Source organism: Scyliorhinus canicula, chromosome 8 (assembly GCF_902713615.1).
Source record: "Scyliorhinus canicula chromosome 8, sScyCan1.1, whole genome shotgun sequence".
Classification (NCBI taxonomy): domain Eukaryota; kingdom Metazoa; phylum Chordata; class Chondrichthyes; order Carcharhiniformes; family Scyliorhinidae; genus Scyliorhinus; species Scyliorhinus canicula.
The window spans coordinates 165,999,088-166,026,177 of NC_052153.1; the positions used below are offsets into that span (position 1 = coordinate 165,999,088).

The following is a 27,090-nucleotide window of genomic DNA, read 5'->3' on the forward strand; positions in this document are numbered from 1 at the left end:
ATCAATTTTGGGGCTGGCAGGATATCCGGGGTGGGAGTAAGCCAACAGGTTATCCTTCTCAGAACTCAAGCAAAAAAGGGGGAGATACATACCTCACAGGCTCCATGTTGCACATCAGGGCCTCTCCTAAGATCTGACCACCTTGACTGCTCTTCCACCCCTTGGCCTGACAGTCAAGATTCCTACCCCCCATTTCAGTCAGCTCCTCCCATGGTCACCTCTTCTATCCCTGCTATGACACACAATGGCACTCGCCTGCATCCTGGCTACAGGACTTCAACTCATGGGACTGTTTGTTGCCCCCAGCAGTGACCTCAAAGCATTAAATAGACGAGGAGCATCTAGCATCAATGGGAATACATTCAGAAGCCAGAACTACCTGTCAACTTCTGCACACTGCTGCAAAGCTCAAACTGCTCCAAAAATGCTCAAGAAGCTTGACACCATCTAGGAAAAAAAAAACAACCCACATTATTGTCATTCCATCTACCATCTTAAAGATTCACCCCCTCCAAACCTGCAACCTCTGCCATCTAGAAGGACAAGGACAACAGATGGGAAGGTTATCAATGCAGGCTCCCCTCCAATTCACACACCATCCTGACTCGGAAATATATCACCATTCGTTCAAAATTCTCTTCAAAGCTCTGTGGGTGTGCCTACACCACGTAGATGCTTCAAGATGGCAGATCGCCACCACCTTCTCAAGGGCGATTAAAGATGGGAAATATATGCTGGCGTAGGCAATGATGTCCACATGCTGTAAAATATATTTTAAAAATGACTAAGCTCTGTGATTGATTTCAAATACTTAAATGTATCTAACTCTGGAGGTTTGGTTGTACAACTGTGCAATATAGTCTAATTTTGAATGCTTGGCTGAGTTTCAAATCCACTAATAGTTTTAACTCGGCAAGGGTTATTAATACATTTGCAGAGTGGAATCTCACTCTGAATGCCTGAATAAGTGCTAAATTCACTAATAGATTCAACTCAGCAGAGATCATTAACGCAGCTGTCAAGAAGACAATGAGTTTATTTCTTTTGATGCCACAGAGAGAGTACTTTGTGTAGTTTTTGTCGCCACATTACAAGAAGGATGTGATTGCACCAGATAGGAGATTCACCAGGATTTTGCCTGGGCTGGAGTGTTTGGAGAGGCGGGTTTAGGCTGGGATTGTTCTCCTTAGAGCAGAGAAACCTAATGGATGATCTCATTAAATGTAAAAAGTTATGAAGGACATGATAGGGTAGATAGGAAGAAACGTTTCCCCCTAGTAGAGGTGTCAATAATCAAGTGGCATAGATTTAACGTAATGGGCAGAAGATTTATAGGGGATTTGAGGAAAAAAGTTTACTGCCAGAGGACGTTGGAAATGTGGAATTCACTGCCTGAAAGGGTAGTAGAAGCGGGAACACTCACAACATTTAAGAAACATTTAGATGAGCATTTGAAATGCCATAGCATACAAGGCTATGGAGCAAGTACCGGAAAATGAGATTGGAGTAGGTAGGTGGTTGATAGCCAGCATGGACAAGATGGGCCGATGGACCTCTTTCTCTGCTGTATGACCCTGAGAGTTTTCTGAGCTTCAAACGGGATAACGGTTTTCTGAGTGGTTTTTGATTTACTGCCTTGATTTAATAATCTTATGGTCTCTTAATAATATAATCATTGTTGAAATAATCGTTCAGGTAATTTTATGATCTTCTAATTGGATAATGTTTTTTGAAGTGGCTTCTGATTGACCATTTGTTTATTCTGACCATTTTATGAGCATCTCAAAGACTTCTCAATGCTATTATAGAGTGCAAGGGTTATGGAGAGGTTGGATACTGGAAGTGTGGACGTGAAGTGTGATGGGGTTATGGGGGTCATGAAGGGTGAATGAAGACATGGGCAGAAGGGGATATGGGGAGCTGGGAGAGTATAGGATGAGGGGTTAAGGGTGCATACAAATGTAGGGCAGCACGGTGGCCTAGTGGTTAGCACAACTGCCTCACAGCGCTGAGGTCCCAGGTTCGATCCCGGCTCTGGGTCACTGTCCGTGTGGAGTTTGCACATTCTTCCCGTGTCTGCGTGGGTTTCACCCACACAACCCAAAAACAATGTGCAGAGTAGGTGGATTGGCCACGCTAAATTGCCCCTTAATTGGAAAAAATAATTGGGTAATCTAAATTTTTTTTAAAAGGGTGCATACAAATGTGGAATTGAGGGATGATATGAGGTAACTCACATCAACTTCCCGAAGGCAATTAAGAATTGGCAATAATTACTTGCCTTGGCACCAAAGTCCACACACCTTGGAAGAATATTTTAAAATACATTTGCGGGGCCTGGTGATGTGTTGGGTACTCTGTGGAGACTGCGTTTACCTTAGCAGTAACATAGACAGGCTACCAACACTTGTAATAGTACAACTCTATTTTATATAACTAAGAGCTGTTAAACATACTTGCACTGTAGGTCGACACTTTGTTAGATTAACTGAAGACCTATGACTAACCTGATCAGTCTAAACTGTTAGCACATGGTGCAAGTTTGTGCTACTGACTGCGAGCTCTGTCCGTTTAAGAGGCTGCATCCCGAATGAACAGGAAAACTAGTGTCCTCTGGTTTTATAGTGACCGTGCCCTAACTGGTGATTGGCTGCTGTGTTGTGTGTGTTGATTGGTCTTGCAGTGTGTCAGTCAGTGTGTGTCTCTGCACCATCATATACTGATGTGGATATTATGACATCCCCCTTTTTTTATTAAAAGAATGTGTGTTTGTGGTAATAAATAATGTATGATGAGAATGTTCCTAACTACGTGTGGCATGTGTGAGCATATTTACAAGACTATGTACAGAAACTCGAAGATATTTACATTGGAAGGTGTCAAGTGCAGATGGACAGTATGCAACAGAAAAGCAACTAGAACAACAGTATGTACAAACCAGTGAGTTAATTAAACAGGGCAACAAAACAATTAGTTCATGAGTTCAGAGAGTTCATGAATTCAGGCAGTTCATAAATTTAGTCTCTGAGGTGGGCAACGATTCTGGTTGACTGCCTCAAGGGTGGGTGAGGAGCCTCCTGTTCTGGAATGGGCTGGTCTGTGTCAGACTCAGAGGGTGGCAGAGCGAAAGGGAGATCTGCAAAGTCTGTAATGGGGTCATCGTGATGGCGAGGCAGGACCTGATGATCACGTGGCGAGCGAGGAAGGAGTCGTAGTGCCCACCTATTTCGGCGCGAAGAGAGCCGTCCGGTAGACAAACCAAGAATGAATTTGCATTCGGCGAAGGACCGGAACGTTGTCCAAGTCCGGGATATGAATGGCCGGCACCGTCGTCCGTAGCGTGCGATTCATGAGTAATTGAACCAGTGACAGGCCGGTGGACAAGGGGGCGGAGCGGTAGGCAAGCAAGGCAAGGTAAAAATCAGATCCTGCATAGGCCGCCTTGCACAGGAGTCGTTTAACGATGTGCACCCTCTTTTCTGCTTTGCCATTGGATTGGAGGTAATGGGGACTGCACGTAACATGTGTGAAGTTGTATCGTTTGGCAAAATTGGACCACTCCTGGCTGGCAAAACACGGGCCATTGTCGGACATGACCGTGAGCGGGATGCCGTGTCGAGCGAAGGTTTCCTTGCATGCACGAATGACCGCAGTTGAGGTGAGGTCGTGCAACCTTACTACCTCCGGGTAGTTCGAGAAATAGTCCACAATGAGGACGTAGTCCCGGCCAAGCGCATGGAACAGGTCGATGCCCACTTTGGTCCAGGGGGACGTGACTAACTCATGGGGTTGCAAGGTTTCCCTTGGCTGAGCAGACTGGAATCGCTGGCAAGTTGGGCAGTTGAGCACAGCGTTAGCTATGTCCTCGTTGATTCCAGGCCAGTACACTGCCTCACGGGCCCATCGGCGGCATTTCTCCACTCCCAGGTGGCCCTCATGGAGCTGCTCAAGGACTAGGTTGCGCATGCTGTGCGGAATGACGATCCTGTCCAACTTTAGTAGAATTCCATCTACCACTGCCAGGTCATCTTTAACATTATAGAATTGAGGGTATTGGCCCTTGAGCCACCAGTCTGTCAGGTGGCGCATGACACGTTGGAGCAGGGGATCGTTGGCCGTCTCACGACGAATCTGGATGAGTCGTTCATCTGTGGCGGGCAGATTGGATGCGGAGAATGCCACATGAGCATCAACCTGGCACACGAAGCCGACTGGGTCGCAGGGTGTGGTGACAGACCGGGAGAGGGCGTCAGCGACGATGAGCTCCTTGCCTGGGGTGTAGATGAGTTCGAAGTCGTAACGCCTGAGTTTAAGGAGAATGCGCTGCAGGCGCGGCATCATGTCGTTAAGGTCTTTTTGAATGATATTGACCAGCAGTCTGTGGTCTGTCTCGACTGTGAACTTTGGGAGTCCATAGACATATTCATGGAATTTAACGACTCCGGTAAGAAGGCCCAGGCACTCTTTTTCAATTTGCGCATAGCGCTGTTCGTGGGCGTTATTGCACGTGACGAGTATGCGACAGGAGCCCATGAGGAGGCGTCGTCACGTTGAAGGAGCACTGCTCCAATGCCAGACTGACTGGCATCCGTGGAAATCTTTGTTTCTTTAGCCGGATCAAAAAATGCCAACACCGGTGCCTTGGTCAGCTACGCCCTGAGTTCCCGCCATTCTTGTCCGTGGGCGGGGAGCCATTGGAACTCCATCGTCTTCTTGACCAGGTTCCTGAGAGCCGTGGTGTGGGAGGCGAGGTTAGGGATGAATTTCCCCAGGAAATTGACCATGCCCAGGAAGCGGAGGACCGCCTTCTTGTCCTTCCGTGTCTTCATGGCCTTAATGGCAGCTACCTTGTCAGCATCCGGCTGCACGCCAAACTGTGAGATGTGGTCTCCGAGGAATTTAATTTCTGTTTGACCAAAGGAGCATTTGGCCCTGTTGAGGCGGAGGCCATGCTTATGGATTCGTCGGAAGACGCGTTGGAGGCGATCAATGTGCTCCTGCGGGGTGGTAGACCAGACGATTATGTCGTCCACATGGACGCGAACCCCTTCAATACCTTCCATCATCTGTTCCATAATCCTGTGGAACACTTCCGATGCTGAGATGATGCCAAACGGCATCTGGTTGTAACAATACCGGCCAAATGGGGTGTTAAAGGTGCAGAGCTTCCAACTGGACGCGTTGAGTTGGATCTGCCAGAACCCCTTTGATGCGTCTAGCTTGGTGAAAAATTTGGCGCGAGCCATCTCGCAGGTGAGTTCTTCGCGCTTTGGAATGGGATAGTGTTCTCTCATAATATTGCGGTTGAGGTCCTTGGGATCAATACATATTCGTAATTCGTCGGATGGTGTTTTCACGCATACCATTGAGCTGACCCAGTCAGTTGGTTCCGTAACTTTTGAAATTACGCCCTGGTCCTGGAGGTCCTGCAGCTGCTGCTTGAGGTGGTCCTTGAGGGGTGCTGGGACCCTGCGAGGTGCGTGCAGCACAGGCGTGGCATTTGGTTTTAACAAGATTTTATAAGTGTATGGGAGTGTGCCCATGCCCTCGAATACACCGTGGTATCGGTTTATGATGGTGTCCAGTTGTGTCCGAAAGTCATCGTCCTGAGATGCAGAAGCATCAGCGGGTGACAGGGAGTGAACCCTTTGGCCAAGGTTTAGGAGTTTGCATGCTTGCGCACCGAGCAGGGAGGCTTTAGAGGATCCCACTATTTCGAATGGCAGGTTAGCCTTTAGTGACCGGTACGCCACTTCAAGCTGGCAAGAGCCACTGGCAGCAATGGCATTACCATTATAGTGCAGAAGCTGGCAGGCTGATGGCAGGATGGTAGGCTTGACATGGAGGCTTTCAAGGTCAGACCACGCAATGAGGTTGGCTGAAGCACCGGTGTCCAGGCGGAATCGGATGCGGGATCGGTGGCACACCACTCGTCGTCCGGATCAATGCTGAATATTGGGAGAGACATGACTTTTGGCTTCGGGGGCATCTTGTGTTTGGTAATGATGCCCACCCGAAATGGTGCTTCAGGGTCCTCGGTGTCAAGGTCCGGAATCAGGTCAGAGTCGGTGACCGGTGGCTGGATGGCTCAGACATCCCTGCGTGGCTGGTTGGAGCGACGAGAGGTAGTAGGTTGAGCAGACCTGCATAAGGCAGCATAGTGGCCAAGCTTGCCACATTGGAGACAGCGTCGGGATTTTGCAGGACATTGGCGCTTCAAGTGGGCGGAGCCACAGTTGCCGCACATCGTGACGTCAGAACATTCGGTGCGCCACCGCGCATGCGCGGGTCGTACATGGTGCGTGCCTGCGCAGTGCGATCTTCGGCGTCGCCGTCCCCTCAGTCAGTGCGCGCATGCGCAGGAGCCCGTGAAAAGCACGGGAAATGGCAGCCCTCATCCAGGCTGAGGCCCTGGAGTTGCTTAATTGCTTGCACCCGTTCTGCCTCGTGGGGACCTTGCCGCGCAGTTTCAGCCGCTTGAATATGCGAGTATCGGTTAGTGGCGTGTTCATGCAGAACGCAGGTCTCGATGGCTATCGCAAGGGTGAGCTGTTTAACCTTGAGGAGCTGCTGGCGTAGGGGGTCCGACTGAACACCGAGAATGATCTGGTCACGGATCATCGAATCGGAGGTGGATCTGTAATTACAGGACTGCGCGAGGATGTGAAGGTGGGTGAGGAAAGATTGAAAAGGTTCATCCTTACCCTGCAAACGCTGTTGGAAGACAAAGCGCTCAAAACTTTCATTTACCCCAATGTCACAGTGACTGTCGAATTTGAGGAGGACTGTCTTGAATTTGGACTTGTCTTCACCTTCAGCAAAAGTGAGAGAGTTGAAGATATGAATAGCGTGGTCCCCGGCTGTGGAGAGGAAGAGAGCAATCTTCCTGGCGTTTGAAACAGCTTCCAGGTCTGTAGCTTCAAGGTAAAGCTGAAATCTTTGTTTAAAGATTTTCCAGTTGGCACCGAGGTTGCCGGTGATGCGGCGCGGCGGGGGAGGGGCGGACGCTGTCCATTTTGCAGGATGGCTGATTGCTGGTCGAAGGCAGATCACTTGAAGGTATGTCTATTAAATTCTAACATCACGTACTGGTACCATGATGTGTTGGGTACTCTGGATCTGTGGAGACTGCGTTTACCTTAGCAGTAACATAGACAGGCTACCAACACTTGTAATAGTACAACTCTATTTTATTTAACTAAAAGCTGTTAAACATACTTGCACTGTGGGTCGACACTATGTTAGATTGATTGAAGACCTATGCCTAAGCAGTCTATACTGCTAGCACATGGTGGATGTTTGTGCTACTGACTGTGAGCTCTGTCCGTCTCAGTGGCTGCATCCCGAATGTGACAGTGCCCTCTGGCTTTATAGTGACCGTGCCCTAACTGGTGATTGGCTGCTGTGTTGTGTGTGTTGATTGGTCTTGCAGTGTGTCAGTCAGTGTGTGTCTCTGCACCATCATATACTGATGTGTATATTATGACACCTGAGAGGTCTTAGGATAGGAGGTGAGAGTTAGTGGGCCTCACATTAAACTACAGAACTGGGTTGAGGTCCCAGCAAAAGGAAATGGGTCTTTTAACCTATGCATCCATCCATCTCCACATCAGACATGCTGTGAGAGGGAGTGACGACAGCCCACCACCACTAACCCACTGTGAGGATACAGAAGTGGCACTATCAGGCAGGAGGTGGGACAGTGACATCAGGAAGTGGCCCAACTCATGATTCCTATCTCCTTAATGAAAATCCCCTTTCTATCCAAAAATATTTAATACCCAGTCTTGCCCATTTTTTATATCCATTTGCAAATGGATTCCAGAATGAGGCTTCTAAAAAATCTAAAACGAAAACACAGAAATGCTGGAACTCTGAAATAAAAAAATGAAATATTATAAATATTAAGCAGCTCCATCAAAGTATGTACTGATCTTTCATCAAAATTCCAGTTTCAATGTCATTCCTAATATTTAGCAGTAGGCTACAATTGTGAAGTTGCAATAGAATGAATTAGAATAAAATGAGGAAAATATACCACTACTTCCAGTTTATTGAATGTAAAGCTGTTTAATTCAGATTACTCTGCCCTTCTTGGGGAGAAAGCAACAGCTGGTAAGGAAGCTAAATTACCCTTCTACACGATTTTGTGTCTGCGATGAACAGCACCAGGATCCCAGGTTCGATTCCCGGCTTGGGTCCTATCTGTGCAGTCTGCACGTTCTCCCCGTGTCTGCGTGGGTTTCCTCCGGGTGCTCCGGTTTCCTCCCGAAAGATGTGCTGTTCGGTAATTTGGACATTCTGAATTCTCCCTCTATGTACCCGAACAGGCACCGGAATGTGGCGACTAGGGGCTTTTCACAGTAACTTAATTGCAGTGTTAATGCAAACCTACTTGTGACAATAAAGATTATTATTATTGTTATTATTATTATTAAGCACCTTTATTGTCCAGTTATGCTATATATCAAATTATGTTGTTTAGAATATGCCTTTTATGGTCATTAAAAATGATGTTTTTGACAGGCTACAGGATCATATTATGGACGCAGTTATCACACAGCTAACATCAATGAGCAAATGTATTCAGCAATATACAAAAGGAAAATCTGTCCCAATTCCGCAAGCATTCCACTTCATATTGCCAAACAAAACTACCCTTACTACAGTAATATACCCTGCTGGGATCAGTGATGAAACTTTGGAACCACAACGAAAAGTATGGTTGGAACACAGGTCACTTTTTCATTTATACAGTCTGTTCATGAAATGCTAAATGTTTAAAGTAGCAATTTATTTTGTAAATTTTGGATGGATGGTCATTTAAAAAAAATGATGCAACCTGTCTTTTCACAGTTTCCAATATGTGCGTCTGTTGGTTATTAATAGAAAATGCGATTTGGCATAACGATGTCTCCCAAATTAAATGCCATGCGACCCACAGCAACGAACTGTAATATGTGCCCAATGCTCAATAAAATTCTTGGAAGCAGTGAAATTGCTTGTTTCTGAGTGACCTCAGATCAGTTCCCGAATTACTTCCTCTAATCTCGCCCCCTCTTGCACTTCACTTATAAGACGAGATTGCCTGACCTCCCCATGGTGTGTTTCTCGTCGGCGGAAGAGGGCCTGCCATTGGCCGGCGCCGAGATCAACCGCCGCCCAGATCTACCGTCCCGCACTGTCAATGGAATTTCCTGTTAAACCCACCCTTGGCAAAGAACAACCAGAAGACCTCACCCCTCATGGTTTGTGTCATAATATCCACTCATGTATATAATGAGTTGCAGACAGGCAATGATTGACACACAGAATAACCAATGAACACACACGACACGGAACAACCAATCATCAGACAGGACACCACCACTATAAAGTCCACAGGGCATTAAGACTCTCTCTCTCTCACAGGACACAGCTATTGAGATAGTTAGAGTGTACAAGCCAGTGAGCATCATCTCCATGTGGTCGAGAGCTAGTCTGGTCAAGCCAGTAGGAGGTTATCAGTTAGATTAATAGAGTGTCAACCCACAGCAGATTATGTACAGCAATATGTGCTGTACTCAGAGAGTAGTAGGGGTGTGGAACGCCCTGCCTGCAACAGTAGTAGACTCGCCAACTTTAAGGGCATTTAAGTGGTCGCTGGATAGACATATGGATGAAAATGGAATAGTGTAGGTCAGATAGGCTTCAGATGGTTTCACAGGTCGGCGCAACATCAAGGGCCGAAGGGCCCGTACTGCGCTGTAGTGTTCTATGTTCTCTATGTTCAATCAGCAAGTTCAATAAAACAGTGTTGTACCATCTCGAGTGCCGGAAGCCTGTTTCTAGTTTCACTGCATCCAGTTGCAGTCAACGTTGAACTAACTCACTTACTACATCAGTTTGGTCACCAATCCAGATCAGAATGAATCACCAAAATCTAGCAGGCAATTGCAGCAAGGAATTTGGAAAATAAATGCGATGTTGGTCTTCACCGTAAAGCAATTTGATTACAGACGTAAAGAAATCATTCTGCAATTGTGTTGAGCCTTGGTGAGACCACACCTGGAGAATTGTCTACAGTTTTGGTTTCCTTATCTAAGGAAGGATGTACTCACCAGAGAGGGAGTGCAACTGAAATTTACCAGACCAATACCTGGGATGGTGGGATTTTCCTATGACGAGAGACTGATGAAACTTGGCCTGTATTCTCCAAGATTTGAAGAATGAGAGGCAATGTAATTAAAGCTAACAAACTTCTTACAGGGTATGACAGTGTAGATGTGAATAGGATATTACCCCTGACTGGTGAGTCTAGAACCAGGGGGCACAGTCTCAAAATAAGGAGGTCATTTAACAATGAGATGAGAAGGAATTTCTTCAAGCAGGGGGTGGTGACTCTTTGGAATTCGCTACCCCAGAGGGCTGTGGAAGCTCAATTATTCAGCATGTTCAAGTCAGAAATTGATAGGTTTCTGGACACTAATGACACAAGGTGATACGGAGACGGTGGGAAAAATGGTAGACAGACGGTCAGCTACGATCTGTTTGAATGGTGGAGTAGACTTGATGAACCGAATGTGCTACTCCTTCTCCTATTTTCTATGTTCCACAGACATTTTGAGGAAGAACCACTGCACTGGCTCCACTGCCCCAACAAATATCTAAACTTTATTTACTCGGCCATCAATTGTGAGTAAGTGTCCGACATGGAGGGAAGTGGAGAATATATGAACATGCAAACCAGGAGTAAGAGTTGGCCTTCTCTACCATTCAATGAGATTGTAGCCTCAACTCCACATCCCTGCAAACCCACAATAACCCTGCTTCATGGTTCTTTCTGGTTCTGCCTTAAAAATATTCAGAGGCTGTGCGTCTGCTGCCATCTGGGGAAGAGAGTTCCAAAGATTCACGACCCGTTGAGAGAAAAATCATTCTTTCAACTCTGTCTTAAATGGGCAACGCCTTATTATTAAACAACGACACCTAGTTCAAGATTCTCCCACAAGAGAAAACATTCTTTCCTTCTCCTCCCTGACGGAACCCCTCAGGACCTTTTGGGCGCGATTCTCCGCCCCCCACGACGGGTCGGAGAATAGCGGGAGGGCCTTCCCGACATTTTTCCCGCCCTCCCACTATTCCCCCCCCCCCCCCCCCCCCCCCCCCCGCCCAACTCCCGACACGAATCGCCGCCGCCGTTTTTTTACGGGCCGGCAGCGATTCACAGCTGATAGATGGGCCGAAGTCCCAGCCCTTTACGCTGTTTTTACGAACGGCAAACACACCTGGTCTGGCCGTTCGTAAAAACGGCGGGAACAACTCGCTTTTTATAACCATGGCACCGATTGGCACGGCAGTACCACGGCCGTGCCAAGGGTGCCATGGGCCCGCGATCGGTGGGTACCGATCGCGGGCAGCGGGCCCGATGCCCGCGCACTATTTCTCCTTTCGCCGCCCCGCAGTATCCATTCGCGGGGCGGCTGAGGGGCATCCCGGCCCGCGCATGCGCGGGTTTCGCGCAAATACGCGATGACGTCATCCGCGCATGCGCGGGTTGGAGTCTTCCAATCCGCGCATGCGCGGCTGACGTCATATGACGCGTCAGCCGGCGCTAACTCGGCAAGCGGGCTTAACGGAATTCGTTAAGCCCGTGATGCCGGAGCTTACGGCGTCGGGCTGCTAGCCCCGACCGGGGACCAGAATCGGTTCCCGGTCGGGAAGGGGCGCGCTGGCGTCAAACCCGCCCGGGTTTGACACCAGCCTTACGATTTCTCCCGTTTTGGGAGAATCGCGCCCTTTATGTTTCAATCAAGTCACCTCTTATTCTTCTAAATTCCAGCAGATGCAAGCTCGCCTGTCCAAACTTTCCTTGGAAAGCAACCTGCTCAGGCATTAAGCCAGTAAACCTTCTCTGAACAGCTTCTAACGCACTTAATTCTTCCTTAAATAAAGAGACCAAAACCAAACACAGTACTCCAGATGTGGTCTCATCAATGCCCTGTGTAACTGAAGTATTACCTCCCAATATTTCTATTAAATTCCCCTCACAATGAACAATAATATTCCATTAGCTTTCCTTCTTACTTCCTGTACCTCCATCATAAACATTTGTGATTCATCCACTAGGACACCCAGAATCCTTTGTATTTCAGAGTTCTGCAATCTCTCACCATTTAGATAGTGTGCTTCTTTTTTATTCTTCATGCCAAAACAGACAATTTCCCATTTTTCCTCATTATACTTAATTTGTCAGATCTTTACCCACAGTTAAGAAAACAAAAGTAATTTTAAGGGATTTATGTTTGTATTGGTAAACATTAGAAACAAGTTACAGTTTTAAGCGGGTTTAATTTAATATTTCTGTGCCTGGAAGGATCAAACCTGCAGTTAGATTCAGGCTGGACAAAGGTGTTTTGTGTGTGGGAGTTGTCTCTGTTTTATTCTGCTTATAGAGGGCTCTGGCGAGAAGAACAAATTAAAAAGGCAAAGCATGTGGGGGTTGCTTAGCAATTGGGGCCTTGTAAGGTAAAGAAGCTTTTAAGTTTTAATTTGTGGACAGTTGGAGACAGGATCTCGGGAAGTGAGCATCTCTCAACTCTGCCAGAAGAAAGACTGTACAGGACAGGAGCTGCAAAGTGGCAGGCTTTCTAATGTACAAGTTATAGTCCAGATAACCAGGGAATTGGGGCAGAAAGAGTGCTTAAGACGATTGGAGTTAAGAGAACAGAGACAAAGGTATTGTTCAGAAGAATTCAAGGAAGGCTAAATAAATTGTTCTGCGTCTGAAATGCAGTAACTAGATCCAAAGTGGGACAGCAGACTTCAGAGGTCGATGAAATGTTTGATGTCATTTTAATACAGTCTGGGAATCAAGAGTTACAGCAATTGTGAGAAGTTTGCACAGCCGTCAGGGAAAATAAATTTTGAAGGGGTTCATGTGAAATTCTGGGCTGGATTTTGAACAAAAGTGAAGCAGAAGCTTTGTTTAAAAGTGTCATTTGGAAAACCTGGTCTGGATTTCGAAATGCAACCACCAAGAGAAAGCATTATCATTCTAGGAGATGATTTTAAAGTGTGTTTTTGGGAATGGAGTTTGGAAACTCTCCTGTGACAATCATCTGGGGGGATTCTGAGGAACCATCCACAAACATTCACTTGGGGTTCAGAATACAGAGTGTATTTTCCCACAGTCATGATGTGTGCTTAAAAGGGACTTTGTGTTAATGAGACCATTGTAGATTAAGATGTACTTTGTAATCCCTGTTAATCATATAACCTCTGTGTAATTGTTAAGATAAAGGGAGAGTAAACGAGTAGTGGATATTAATCCAATTTTTCATGTTTATAATTGTTTTATTTCCTTGTTGTTAAAACTAATTAGCGGTCCTGAAAATCTGTTCCTCCATGTTTCGTTGCAAAAAACATAAATTACGGTCCTTTGAGCGAGGGTTCCATTCTGGGATCTTGCCGTCCAGTTACAACACCAACTGGGATTATAACACCACTCACTTTATCTCTCCATATGCCTTTGTAACCTAATTAACCTCTTAACAACTTACTTTTCTAATTATTTGTGTCATCAGCAAATTTAGCAACCACACCTTTGATCCCTTCATCTAAGTCATTTATATAAATTGTAGAAGATTGAGGCCCCAGCACTGATCCCTGTGCCATATGGCTTATCAAGCTATTGCAGAAATGAGAGCCTTATGGAATTCATTGTGGGTTTTGGCTCGAACTATTTGGATAGTTTGTCAAGTCGTAGTCTTTAAATGTTGACGTGAGGATCTTATGATTAAAATTTATGCATTTTTTTGATGTGTCCAGGAACTGCATGTTGAACTTGGTTTGGCCAGTATACCCTACTTGCGTCGTCCCATGGCCTATAATTTTCCAGGTGAAGAGGTAGTAAGTGATTACTTGCTAAATGTGCATGAACATCTTCCTCCTCTGGACCCGGAGGTGTTCAAGGTACATACCTCAACTTACAAAACTACGTACTGTTTAATTAAAGTGAAATAACCATAATAACAGAATTATTTATCGTCACTAGCAATTTTATGGTGCATAAGTTGGCCTCAGGTTGGGGGAAATAAATATTTTGAATCAATTTAAAGCACGCTTGAGTTTATAAATATTATGCTTTATTTCCTTTGGAACAGATTTATCTACCGAGTGGAATCTACGAATTTCACCACTGTATGCAGGAGAATGAAAATGACGAAGGATGGGGTTCTCTATACCATTGTTTGCAAGTCATCATCTCCTGGTTCAAATATCAGGGGTACACTGCCAAACCTGTACCTACACTTAAAGAGTTGCAGGAAGTATGATAATCCTTTCAATTAATAATTTTGCAACTTGTCTGCGGTCCAGGAATCCTTGAAAAGATGATGTTTGGTTGCTGCCTGATCAGATAAGTAAAGCCCAGGACGGCAAAATTGTGGTGGGCGCCGGTTTCACGCCAAAATGCAATTCTCCGGCGCCTTGACGGTGGCGTCGATGCATTCCACTCCGCGCCTATAGTAAACGCCGTTGCCATGTCATTAGTGGGCCTGATCCGGTATTCTCCGGGGCCTCCGCGATTCTCCCCCTCCACTGGGGGGAATTCCCAACAGCGAGGTTCACTTGTTCTTTTAAACATCTAGAAACAGGTGCCATGGATGGTGAGGGAGAGACATGAGGTGGGACACAGAGAGACACGATCGTGGGCTGCTGGCCCTGACACAGGTCGGGTTGGCTGGGAGTGGGTGGGGGGGGGGAGCATGTTAGGGCCGGGAGGGAGGAGAGTGATGGGGGGACAGGCCGTGGGGCCAGGGTAACCCCCAATGGGATAGAGCATTGTCTAGGCATGAACCACCATTGCCGCAGCCCGCAAGGCAGCCATCTTGCTGCGCACCCCACTGGCCACCCACCTTGATCCCTGGTTCTGCAGAGTGACACTGGCCATATGGGTGCCTGCACCCCCCCATCCCTGCACCCCAGCCCACACACTCCACCCTACCACCCTCGTATGCCAGTCCCCACCACCAGCCCCCACTCTCCACCCCACCAGCCCCACACTCCAGCCCCCACCTTCCAGCCCCCCAACCGGCTGCCACCTGCCAGCGGAGCATCATGCAACCCACCCAAGGACAAAGCCCATAGTAGTCCCTACAGGAGGGACCGAGGCGATTGTCTCTGGGATGGAGGAGGCTGTTGGAGAAAGTATGACTGGAAATTGGTGTCATCATCGGACTCGAGCTCCGGGCTGCCCTGGGTCTCAGGTTGATGGCTCACGTATGTGTCGGTATAAACATCGCTGGCAGCTCTGGCTGTGGCTGGTGCGGCCGCCGGGCGTGTAGGGTGGGGTGGTCCGTGGGGTGTGGTGGGGACCACCCACTCCATCATCAGCGGCTTGTGCAAGACACAATACAAGACGCATGATTAGAACACGAACCGGGGTTGGGGGGGGGGGAATAGTGGGGGCGTGTTGGGTTGGGGGAGGGTTTGGGAAGGGAGAATGGGGTTGTGGTAGTGGTGGGGCAGGGGTGTGGGGGTGGTGTTGCGAGGGGCTAAACACGTGCCATGGTGAACCGCAACTCAGCGGTGTCTCACTTCCTTTCCCGACGTCAACCTCCACCCTGGTGACTCCGCTTTCCTCGAGCCTGCTGACTACGTCCAATGTGCGCTGCTCTACAGCAGTGAGGGGTGGCAGGTCTGGCAGTTCCCCTCCAGTCTTCTCCCACTCCCAGCAGTTTTGGCGGCTTCTGGGGGGAAACAATAAACAACAGTGTTAGATGGTCTGATGCATGAAGCCCAGGGGTAGATACCTGGTGGCTTCAGTGGCCCGGGCACCCAGCCATAATGGCCGGTATGGGTGCTGGCATGTGGTGCAGGGTGGGGGTTTGGACGCCCCCCCCCCCCCCCCGAGTAGGAAGGGTGTGTTATGGGTGTGGGGGACAGGGGTTAGTGAAAGGGGCGTAGTGCTGCCGACTCACCCTGGCCGTCCTGAGGAGGTTGTGCAGGTTCTTCCACCACTACTGTCCGGAAGCACAATGTTGCTGAAGGCCTTTGCCACCTGCGCCCAGACATGGCGAATGGTGGCGGTTGGCAACCTCCTTCCCGGGACGGGGTACAAGGTCGCCCGCCTTTCTTCCACAGCGTCCGACAGGGTATCAAGCTCAGCATCCTTAAAATGGGGTGCCGCTCTCCTCGCTACCCTCTTGTTGACTGGGATGGTGTGTGTGGTGAGTGAAGTGTGTATATGCAGCTGCAGAGTGTCAATCGCGAATCTGTCGAATCTTGCAACGATTCCCATTGTAATTGATTGTGTTTCATGTGGCACCAGTGCTAACCAGTTAACGGTCACTGAATCAGTCCAGGTGCGGCTCCAGTTTTGCTATCATAGAAGTCCACAAATCGTGCCCTGGCATCAACACTTAGGACTGAATTCTCCGATTTTGAGGCTATGTCCGTAGGAAGTGTTTAGGTCTACGATGAAAAAATCGGCGAGGCCCCAGCCCCAACATTCTGACCAATGAAACACATGGCCACGTAAAATTCATGGCCTTCAGGAAATAAACAGCTGGAGAATTGCCAGGTCTGTGGCCACGCATGCGCATTGCGATGACCTGCCTGTAGCAGTCGTGCCGTACAACATGGCGACACCCGCATGCGGGTCCAACCTGCCAGATAGTACCCCCCTGGACATCCCCTCGCCACCCCCCATCAGCCCTCGCCGAAGAGCCCCCCCCCCCCCCTCCCGGCCAGCAGCACAGCTTCCCTCCCCCAATTCTGGCGGCGCTGGACACAATCCACAGCCGCCATATCGGGTTCCCGAAAACTGAGAGCACACGTGCCCCGTGCCATCGGGAACTCGGCCCATCAGGGGCAGGGCACTGGGAGAGGCCCATCAGGGGCAGGGCACTGGGAGAGGCCCATCAGGTAACACGTGCGGCGTACTCCCCGATGACGCCGTTTTGGAGGGGGTGGAGCATCCGAAAACAGGTGCAGCCCCCGATTTGGTCATGAAAAGGGATTCTCCGCATGAATGCCGATTGCAAAAGAGGCGTAAGCAAGCGGAGAATCCCGCCCTTAGTCTCAGGAACCGCGAATCCAGCTCAATGAGTAATAAATGAAGATGAGTATTAAAGTGCAATCGAGTGTGAGTGCGTGTGTCAGGCTCACCCCTAGACTCAGGGTACACACTCACTCTCAGCCAATCTGAGAGGGAGTGAGTGTGGATGAGGATGAATGAAAACCCTGAGACTGGGAGTGAACCAGACTTTTGGACACATTCTGCCCCTGCACACATGCCCCTCACACACGCACCCCTTACATACTCTAATCCCAAACTCATTGTCACCAGCTCACACTGTCACTCCCCCACACTACCATCACCTATTCAAACATACTGGTTTGCCTTGCATTTTGAAAACTGGATCGGGGGTCCACATAGAGGGCTTCGAGGGCCTCATCTTGGGCTGGATTCTCCATTTCAGCGGCTTAGTACTGGCTCAAACAGAGAATTTGCAGGAGGTTTGCGATGAAAAAAATCAACTCTGACCTCTCACCGATTCCGGGACCAGTGAGGGGCTAGCAGTGGCGCTGGGCGAAACTCACGGCACCCGTGCCAAAAGTGGCCGGAGAATGGCCTGGTCCCAGGCCGCGCATGCGCACAGCTGACGAACTGCGGTCGGATCCGACCCGCTATCCGTGTCCCCACAGGCCACCCCCTGGCCACCCCCCACCAGTCCCTTCAGCCCTTACGGAAACCAACCCAGCCAGTGTCACGGATCCTGGCTGAGTGTGGCGGCGCTGGACACGGTCCGCAGCCGCCACGCCGGGATCCCGACCTCTGAGACCACAAGTGCCCCGTGCGGTCGGGAACTCGGCCCATCGGGGGCGGAGCATCGCAGGAGGGCCGGCCGCTGACGCTCCAACGCCGGTGAAACGGCGTGTGGTGCGCGATGCGATTATGCCATTTCCAAGGGGACAGAGCATGGCTGACCAGGGTCAAACCGGCGCGGCCCCCATTTGGGCATTTGAGTTGATTCCCCACCCGATCGCCGATTACGATATCGGCGTCAGGCAACGGTGATTTCCACCCCTGACCTTTAGCCTGCACGGTTACCCATCCTCCACTGAGCACAGGGGAGGCAAACCCCGCGTCCCAGGCTCTTTGCCTGTGAGCAAAGATGGCTACTTATCTCCTCGGCTCCCCACAGAAGCCCTTCCGCCAGGTTCACGTTTTTGAAAAGGAGTACTAATTGACGCCAGCATGAGCACTTGCTGGGGTGGCCGCTGAATGACAGGAGGCCGTTGGATGATTGGTGACTCTCGATGATTGTATGGAAATGGGGCTTAAGTGGTGATAATTGTTTCCTCGCCACGCTATGGCGGGATTCCGAATTTGTCTACGGGAGCAGGCCAGTCGCATTGCAAACTGATTGGCACCTGGCGCAGTTCCCGTTTTTTGGCCTCTTCCCCCTATTCACCGGCCTTGTTACGCTTGAATGCGAGTGTAACGAGGCCGGAAGATCGTGCCCTTAGTCGCAGAAATGGAGAATCACGCCCCAGCGTTCTGGGCCCTAAAGTCTCTTCTGTGAATTGCTACCTGATAAGCTGCTTTCCTTTTTGCACTTTCAGATGTTGTCAAAAATGAATAAAAATTTTGCCAAGGTTGTGGAGGCAGAGGAATGGCTTAAAGCTGAACATTTACAAGCGACATTAAGACATTTTAGGATTACAAATTCTATCACGGAAATGAAGTAAGAAAAACATACACGTTAATTGATTATCATGAATTATGGCCAGAATTTTATGCTCCCCGTCACCTCGTCCCCGTCCCCTGCGCCCATGGATTTTGAGATGGGGGAGCGTGAAATTCCATGGACTGAATTCTCCATCCCGCCTAGACCTGAAAGCAATTTTATAGTAGGATAGACAGGGCCTCTGAGTGGGGGGGGGGGGGGGGGGGGGGGTGTTGGGGGAAGGAGGGAATTGAGTGTTGGGGGGTGGGAAGTCCACCCTTCTCAATTTTTAGGCTGTCAGGGAGATGATAGGTGGGGGGCGGGGGATTAGAAATCTTTAAAGCCTACGTTTTGGGCAGGGGTTGATGGTGCCTCCATCAGAAGGTCCCTTCAGATGGTGGGCACTCTCCCATGAAGGCCTCCAGACCTCGTCTCCCACCCACCGCCGTATCCCTGGAACCTCAATCGCCACCACGCCTCCCCAAGCAATTTCCCCCCAGGTGTCTCCTACCCTCCCCTTGCCGGAGCCCCATGCCCCGGCACTTCGTCCCAGGCACGTTGCTGCAGTGCCTATTCCGACCACTGGAGCAGTGTGCCTGGAGGGCCTGGAGAGCTGCCAGCCAGTCTGATTGGCCCGCAGTTCTGCAAGGCAAGATTCCTGCCCATGACAGATGGAAGTCCCGCCTTCTGGATTAGAGCATAATACATCAGCAGGCGTGTTGGAGTTGGCAGGAATGTGGTCCCTGCTGACTCTCCAGATTTCTCAGCCAAATAATTCAGGCCTATGTTTTGGTCTGTCTTTGACTGTACATGGACAGGAACAATTGAAGATTGCTGGACATAATTATGTGTTTTGGATACACTGATACATATCTATTCTAAACTGCAGAGAAAAGATTTTAGTGCCCCCTCATTTTAGCTTGGTTTTTTCCAAATTCATAGAAGGGTCAACACAAAAGAAAGTGAGTCTACCAGCTCTTCACCTTCAGCTGTTATTTTATTACACTCCTGTATCATGTTTTAATACACTTCTTTGTGTGTTTTCATATACTACTGAGTGTAATATGTGTTACTCAAACCTTGGTTACTGATGAGGTCTACTGAATCTCGATGAAGAAGACTTGAACTCGTCCAGTATTAATAAAAGGTTTATTGAGTAACTGTAACAATAATTCTTTACTTTAACATTGCTAATAGTGATAAGGTCAACAAGATCAAACTACAGTAACTATGCTTAACTACACTAACCATCTGCGCTAATCTTATACTCCTGGCCTTATACATAGCGATCACTACATCCCCCTTTTTTTCGTGTGTATTTTCTGTATGTTGTAAAGAAAATGGAACAAACATAATGGATGCAGTTTGCAAATGCATTATATAAAATCAATGAGTTAATCAGTCAAATTTTTGCTTGTGGTTCAGTCCCAACAAATCATCATGAGGTGTTCAAATGGTTGAATCACTTCATTGTCTGATTTTGACTTTTGTTTCTATGCTTATGGTAGCGATTCTGTGTTACATTTGCCTTAACTGTTTTACTTCTTTGTCTTGGATAAAAATGCGACTTTGTGAAATTCATTGTCATGCCATGTTATGTTTGTACTCTTGCCATTGTTTTGGACTGTGCTGTTACATTGTCCTTCGTGTACATAGTTGTACCATGTTGCACAGGTTGCAGTTGCATTGTTGTTTTTGTTGTTTCTGTCATTTCTGTCTTTGTTGTTTTTGTTATTGTTCTTGTTGTTATTTTTGCTGTGCTTGTCGCTTCTGTTGTTGTCTTTGTTGTGCTTTTTGTTGTTTTTGTTGTTGTTCTTGGTGTTGTTTTTTCGTTCTTGTTGTTTCTGTTGTTGTTTTTGTTGTGCTCAGTGACTGTTCCTTGTGGATAATTTGATTCATACTCAAAGGTATTGGTATCAGTGTCCTTTGTGGTATCCGATGTTTCATTGAGTGTTTCGACTTGAGATTTGTGAAAATGATCTGATGTTGCATTGATCCTGGTGACATCAGTCATTTGAGGTTGATTTGATTTGTCTTTGATTCCTTGGTGCTCCTCGTCTGGAGTCTTTTCTTGTTGATTTGCTTCATCTTTGATCTCTTGGTGCTCCTCTACTGGAATAATTTCTGGTTGATCCATCGTTGATCTCTTGATGCTCCTCTTCTAGGGTCATTTCAGGTTCATTTGAATCATCTTTGGTTTCTTGGTGCTCCTCTTCTGGAGTCAAAATCTTCAAGATGTCATTTTCTTGTGGGTAGTTTAGAGTAGATGAGGTTTCAATTGACGTGGTTTCACTGGACTCATAAGTTTTATTTTGATTGTTGAGTGTTTCTGTACAGACGAGCTGAGATCTGTCAGTCTCGCTGTGATCTTGTACATCTTGTATGTTGATTGTGATCACTGTGTCACTATTCATACATACAGTGGTTAGACAGTCATTGTCTTCTTGTTCATCAAATAAGGTAGATAGACCTTCATATTCTTCTTTTCGTTGTGCAAATGAGCTGGGTAGACTTTCATAGTCTGCTTCTAGTTGCTCAAATATGATGGAAAGACCTTCGGTCTTCTTCATGTATGGTTGTTGCTTTGGAGTCTTTAATTGCTTCCATTCTGGAGTCTGTCAATGAGCTCTCTGTGGATGCTTGCTTCGCTCTCTGTGTGGAGTCGTGCAGTGTTCTCTCTGTTGAGTCGATCTGTGCTCTCTCAACGGAGTTGGTCAGTACTCTCTGTGTGGCGTTGTTTTCTTCTTGGCTCATTGACAGGTTGCTGTCATCCAATGTATCAACGATCAGCTATTGTATCATGGTATTGGATTCATCTACCATGAGTAGAGTTGTATTGAGCTTTTCAACCTTGTTGTTGATGCTATGATTAGATTATCCAAATAATGCAGCCATGTCTGAGTAGTATTCTTCAATAATCAAATCATCTTTTTTTGTTTTTCGGATTTGTTATTGTGCTCTTCATGTTCAATGAACAAATCATCTTCTTTGGTTTCGGATTTGTCATTGTGTTCTTCGCTTTGGGTGGTGCAAAATGTTCCAGAGTGCTGCGAAAGTTGTTTTCAACTCTTTGTTGAAGTTCAGGCATTGTTGTGCCTTTCGAGGTAAAGAATTTGGGTTTTGTAGCTTTAAAACTCTTATTTTTAATTTTCGGGCAGCGTTGCTTTAAGTGGACGTTGTCTGAGTCTTCTGATGTCATGATGCTCATGACATAAAGCGTAGGAATCAATTGCGCATGCGCAAATTGATTTTTCCTTACTATTTTCAACTGCATATGCCGTTTTACTTCTTTTTGAGAAGTGCACATGTGCCTACTGTCTGGAATGCTCTCACTCAAGATGGCTGCCATTTAAAATGTGCTTTTGCATCGAGTGAGATACCGCCTTCACCTCATGGGAAATGTTTGCACCATTTTTTCTTTGGATAAATTGAAGGTACTGATTTTTTTTTCTGTTCCTGCACTATGCACTGTTTAATCGCGATTTCTAGAGTTAGATACGTTTTTTGTGAAAGTGCTTCCCTTAAACTTTCACCAGATAGTCCATAAAATAATTGATCCATTATCAGTGGGTTTCTGAAATCAGCAAAATGACAGCCTTGTGCTATTAACTTGAGGTCTATAATAAAATTACTGATGGGCCTTCCATTTCTCTGGCACCTAAGACGAAAGTTAAATCTTTCCAGGATCTTTTACATTGTTCTTCAAATTTTACGATAATCACGTTAAATTTAGTTTTGTCCTCATCTTCCAAGAAATTAAAGGAGTTAGCGATCTCTATAGCTTCATGTCCTGCTATTGCTAGTAGCAGTGCTATTTTCCTTTTCTCAGAGGCTATGTGTAAATCATTAGCTGCCATATATACTTGGAACTGTTGTACAAACATTTTCCAGTTATTACTTAAGTTACTGTTAGTTTTCAGCTGCCATGGAGCTTGAACGTGGTCCATCGAATCATTTAGTCGTCGAGGATCCAAATGCTGCCAAGTCTTCCACAGTCGAGCAGTCAGTATTTTGTTTTCTTTCTTCTGGTCTAACCTATCCTAACTAGTTCTTTCAAAGCCAACAGTCCTGGTACCATCTTTTATTACACTCCTGTATCATGTTTTATTACACAAACTACAGTAACTATACTTAACTACACTAACCATCTGAGCTAATCTTATACTCCTGTCCTGGTCACAGTACACCCGAAAGAGAAAGAGAGAGGCACAATGCGGTTGCTTTTATACCTCTGTTGGTCCGGCCCTCTAGTGATCATCTGGGGCTACTGATTACACATTAACCCCTTATGTACATGCACATAGAGATCACTACAGCTGTCTTTTTAAATCCCATTTCCAAGCCTTTTTGCACATTGCTAATCATACTCTCCCTTTGTGAATACTTGTCTATTTACAGTCTCAGGTAGTAATACCACTTATAGTGAAGCATTCTGTATTCTAATAATCCTGTATGTTAAAAAATTCTCACAGCTTCCTGGTTGCTATGCAGACATAATCCCCCATTCCTTCCAATTTGCTAACGTTTAGACACTACCTTTTATTATTTATTCTCCCAAAACCATTCAGACTGTTAAAAACCTCTCTTTGGATTCTACCCCCTTTATCCTGTCTTTTCCTGCTCTTTCGAGATGTGGGTGTCACCGCCAAGGCTGTCATTTATTGCCTTGTTGCCTTGGAGAAGGTGGTGCTGAACCTTCTGAATCTATTGCTCATCATGTGGTGAATGTGCTCCCATTGTGCTGTCAGGCATTAAAGGTGGGCTCCACCCATCCCAGCATTAATATCAGGGAAAGGCCTGCATCTAGTGGCCCTCAATAGTCAGGAGGTGAAAATACTGCCCCTGTCCAGGAGAAAGTCCTGTCTCATCGATCCACATAATTTTGCCGATGACTGGGAGAAATCTGAAGGGGCAGAAATTGCCTGTTTGGATTTATCCTGTATTTTGTGGACAGGGCATATTCAGGCATTTCTCCACACTACTGAGTAGATGGGCAGTGTGTGACTATACTGGAATAGCTTAGCTAAGGGCATGGCTATTCTAGAGCACAGGTCTTCAGCACTACAGCCAGGATGTTGTCAGAGCCCGTAGATTTTGCTGCGTCCAGTGTGAGCTGAGGGAATTGAATTGGCTGAATACTGGCATCTATGATGGTTCTGACACAGCCAGCTGCAAGCCCAAAATGCTAGCTATGCCCTTCAGGGCTCAGTCAGCGGTGGTTCTATTGTGTTATCCTTGATGATAAACATTAAAATGTCCTACTCGGTACTCTATGTGTGACAATTGGAAGATGTTAGGAAAATTGGATGATAAATGTAGTGGGCAATTTAAGGGTTTAAAAACCTGGGTTAGAATGTGTTTGTTTAAAAAGAATTTTGTTTTGATTCTAGGAAACACCAGGTGAAATTGACAAGAAATGTGTTTTTCAGTCTGGGTTAATGCATAGTGGTTTGCCTGGGGAAGTCCCTGGAGAGTTGGGCAGCACGGTGGCGCAGTGGGTTAGCCCTGCTGCCTCATGGCACCGAGGTCCCAGGTTCGATCCCGGCTCTGGGTCACTGTCTGTGTGGAGTTTGCACATTCTCCCCGTGTCTGCGTGGGTTTCGTCCTCACAATCCAAAGATGTACAGGGTAGGTGGATTGGCTACATTAAATTTCATTGGAAAAATGAATTGGGTACTCTAAAAAAAGTCCCTGGGGAGTTAATGTGTTTTTGTAGCCTACAAAGATAAGTTGTTTTTCAGCTTGGACAGATGAGGTCATTGCTGGGTGGAGCTTTGAAAGGCAGAGAGGCAGTGAATTTGGAGAAGCTTTGAGAGAGAGGAGCTGAGTTCTGATCTGCCTAACTCTGGGTCCACAATTCCTTCCAAATACGATAGTTAAAAAAGAAAGTGATAACATTTTAAAGCAAAGCAGCATTGCCTGATAACAAGGAAGAGACTGAAACAACCTAGTTGAGGCAGCCAATTGAAGATATTCAGCCACAGTCTGAATGGGTTCCAACCGGAGCCAAATCTGTTTTATAAAGATTTCCTTCCCTGAAGGACATTAGTGAACCAGATGAGTTTTTACAACAATTGGTAATGGTTTCATAATCATCATTAGATTTTTAATTTCAGATTTTTCTTGAATTCAGATTTCGCCATCTGCCATTGCGGGATTTGAACCTGAGTACCCAGAGCATTACCCTGGGTCTCTGGTTTACTAGTGCAGTGACAATACGGGCAGCATGGTAGCGCAGTGGTTAGCACTGTTGCTTCACAGCACCAGGGTCCCAGGTTCGATATCCAGCTTGGATCACTATCTGTGTGGAATCTGCATGTTTGACCCGTGTCCGCGTGGGTTTCCTCCGGGTGCTGCGGTTTCCTCCCACAAGTCTTGATAGAAGTATTTGTTAAGTAAATTAGACATTCTGAATTTTCCCTCACTTAACCTTCTCTGCCATAGTGAGAAAACCCCACATTTGAGATCTTGGGGGGGGATTATCCAACCCCCCACCGGGTCAGAGAATCACAGGGTGTTGGCGTGAATCCCCGCCGTCCTCCCAATTCTCCGGCCCTCCAAAAGTCGGCGAGGAGTGAATCGCGCGCCCGCCTCGGAGAATGGTGGGGTCCGGCGCGACTCATTGGGACCCGAGGCTGCCCTAATTCTCCGGCCCATGATGGGCCGAAGTCCCACTGGTTTTTTGCCGGTCCCACCGGCATGGATCAGACTAGGTCCCTTACTGGCGTGACCTGGTGGCGTGGCTGGGCTCCGGGTCCTGGGGGGGGGGGGGGGGGGGGGGGGGGGGGGCGGGGGGGGCTCTGGCCCTGGGGTGTGCCCCCACGGTGGCCTGGCCCGTGATCGGGGCCCACCGATCCGCGGGCGGGCCTGTGCCATGGGGGCACTCTTTTCCTACACGTCGGCCGTGTCAGCCTCCACGATGGCTGATGCATAGGTGAACCCCCCCCCCCCCCCCCCCCCGAGCATGCACGGAGATGACATCAGCAGCATCTGACGCTCCCGCGCATGCGCGGACTCTTGCCGGCCGGCGGAGTCCCTTCGGCCCTGGCTGGCATGGCGCCAAAAGCCTTCCACGCCAGTCGGTGGGGCACAAACCACTCCAGCGCTGCCCTGAAGGTGCGTAGGATTCCTTCGCTGTAAGAGTGTTGCCAACAGGGTAAATTTCTAGTTGCTGCTCTCTTTTTCCAAACTGTATTACTTGTTGAGCTGTTCAGCATTTGTGGCAATTATAAGCTAACATTTAATCAGGCACCACGCTGGATAAATATCCAAACCCGAGAATTGAAGACCTGTATGCAAAGCTAGCCAGAAGTCAATTTTGCCAAAGCTGGATATTAATCACATGTACCAGCAACTCGAATTAGATGATGCTTCCTGGTAAATCATGATAAACACACACACATGCCTGTTCCAGTACTGCCTTTTGGTATGTCTTCAGCATGTGCATTATTTCAAAGGATAATTGAGTGTCTGCTACTGGGGCTATCGTGGGTTGTAGCTTGTAACCGGATCAGCAGAGGCTAAGCATCCAGCAAACTTTTGATTTGATTTATTATTGTCACATGTATTAGTATACAGTGAAAAGTATTGTTTCTTGCATGCTATACCGTACATAAGGAAGGAAGGAGAGACTGCAGAATATAATGTTACAGTTATAATGAAGTTTGAGAAGCATAGAACGAGAGTAAAAGATAGAATTATAGGGTATGCTGGGCACAGCTTGCAAGAAGTCGCCTCCCTCCAGCCCCATCTTGGAAAATATAGAAGAGGTGTTAAAGAGATTTCAGGAGGCTGGAGTGTGCTTCAAGAAAGAGAAGTGCACCTTTCAAGCCACTGAGGTGACCTACCAGGGACACTGTACAGATGCACAAGGATTACGCCCTGTGAAAGACAGGGTCAAGGTGATAAAGGATGCGCCTACCCGAAAATCTCAGCTGGACTCAAATCGATTTTGAGGATGGCAAACTATGGATTTTTTTTTTACCAAACTCATCAACGGTATTGGCTCCTTTGCATATTCTGCTAAATAAGCACCATTACATGTCTTGGAAGCTTGCAACAAAGAAAAGCAACTGCAGCAGCATTCCTCAAACCTATTTGACCAATCTAAAGAACTCAAACTGACCTGCAACGCCTCTCCATATGGTGTTGGTGTGGTGTTGTCCCCATGAGATGGGCCATGCCACTGAAAGGCCGAGAAGCCAGAAGTCGAAAAAGGCTACTTACAAATCGAGAAGGAAGGACTGTCAATACTTTTTGGTATCGAGAAATTCCACCAGTACTTATATGGCAGACACTTTACCATCGTTTCTGATCAGTAACCGCTCTTTGGTCTCTACAAAGAGGACTTGGTCCACACTACCAGAAGGACATG

At 47.4% G+C, this 27,090-nt stretch overlaps 1 protein-coding gene across 2 annotated transcripts in view; it reads left to right on the plus strand.

Moving 5' to 3' along the window:
* Nucleotides 1–27,090, plus strand: part of LOC119970664 (ufm1-specific protease 2-like) — a 100,461-nt gene that overhangs the window by 52,383 nt on the left and 20,988 nt on the right. For both annotated transcript variants that reach the window (XM_038805649.1, XM_038805648.1), the window contains exons 6-9: nt 8,527–8,719; nt 13,810–13,953; nt 14,145–14,309; nt 18,613–18,734. In XM_038805649.1, the coding sequence (XP_038661577.1) occupies nt 8,527–8,719; nt 13,810–13,953; nt 14,145–14,309; nt 18,613–18,734 (624 nt within the window). The remainder of the gene's footprint in view (nt 1–8,526; nt 8,720–13,809; nt 13,954–14,144; nt 14,310–18,612; nt 18,735–27,090) is intronic.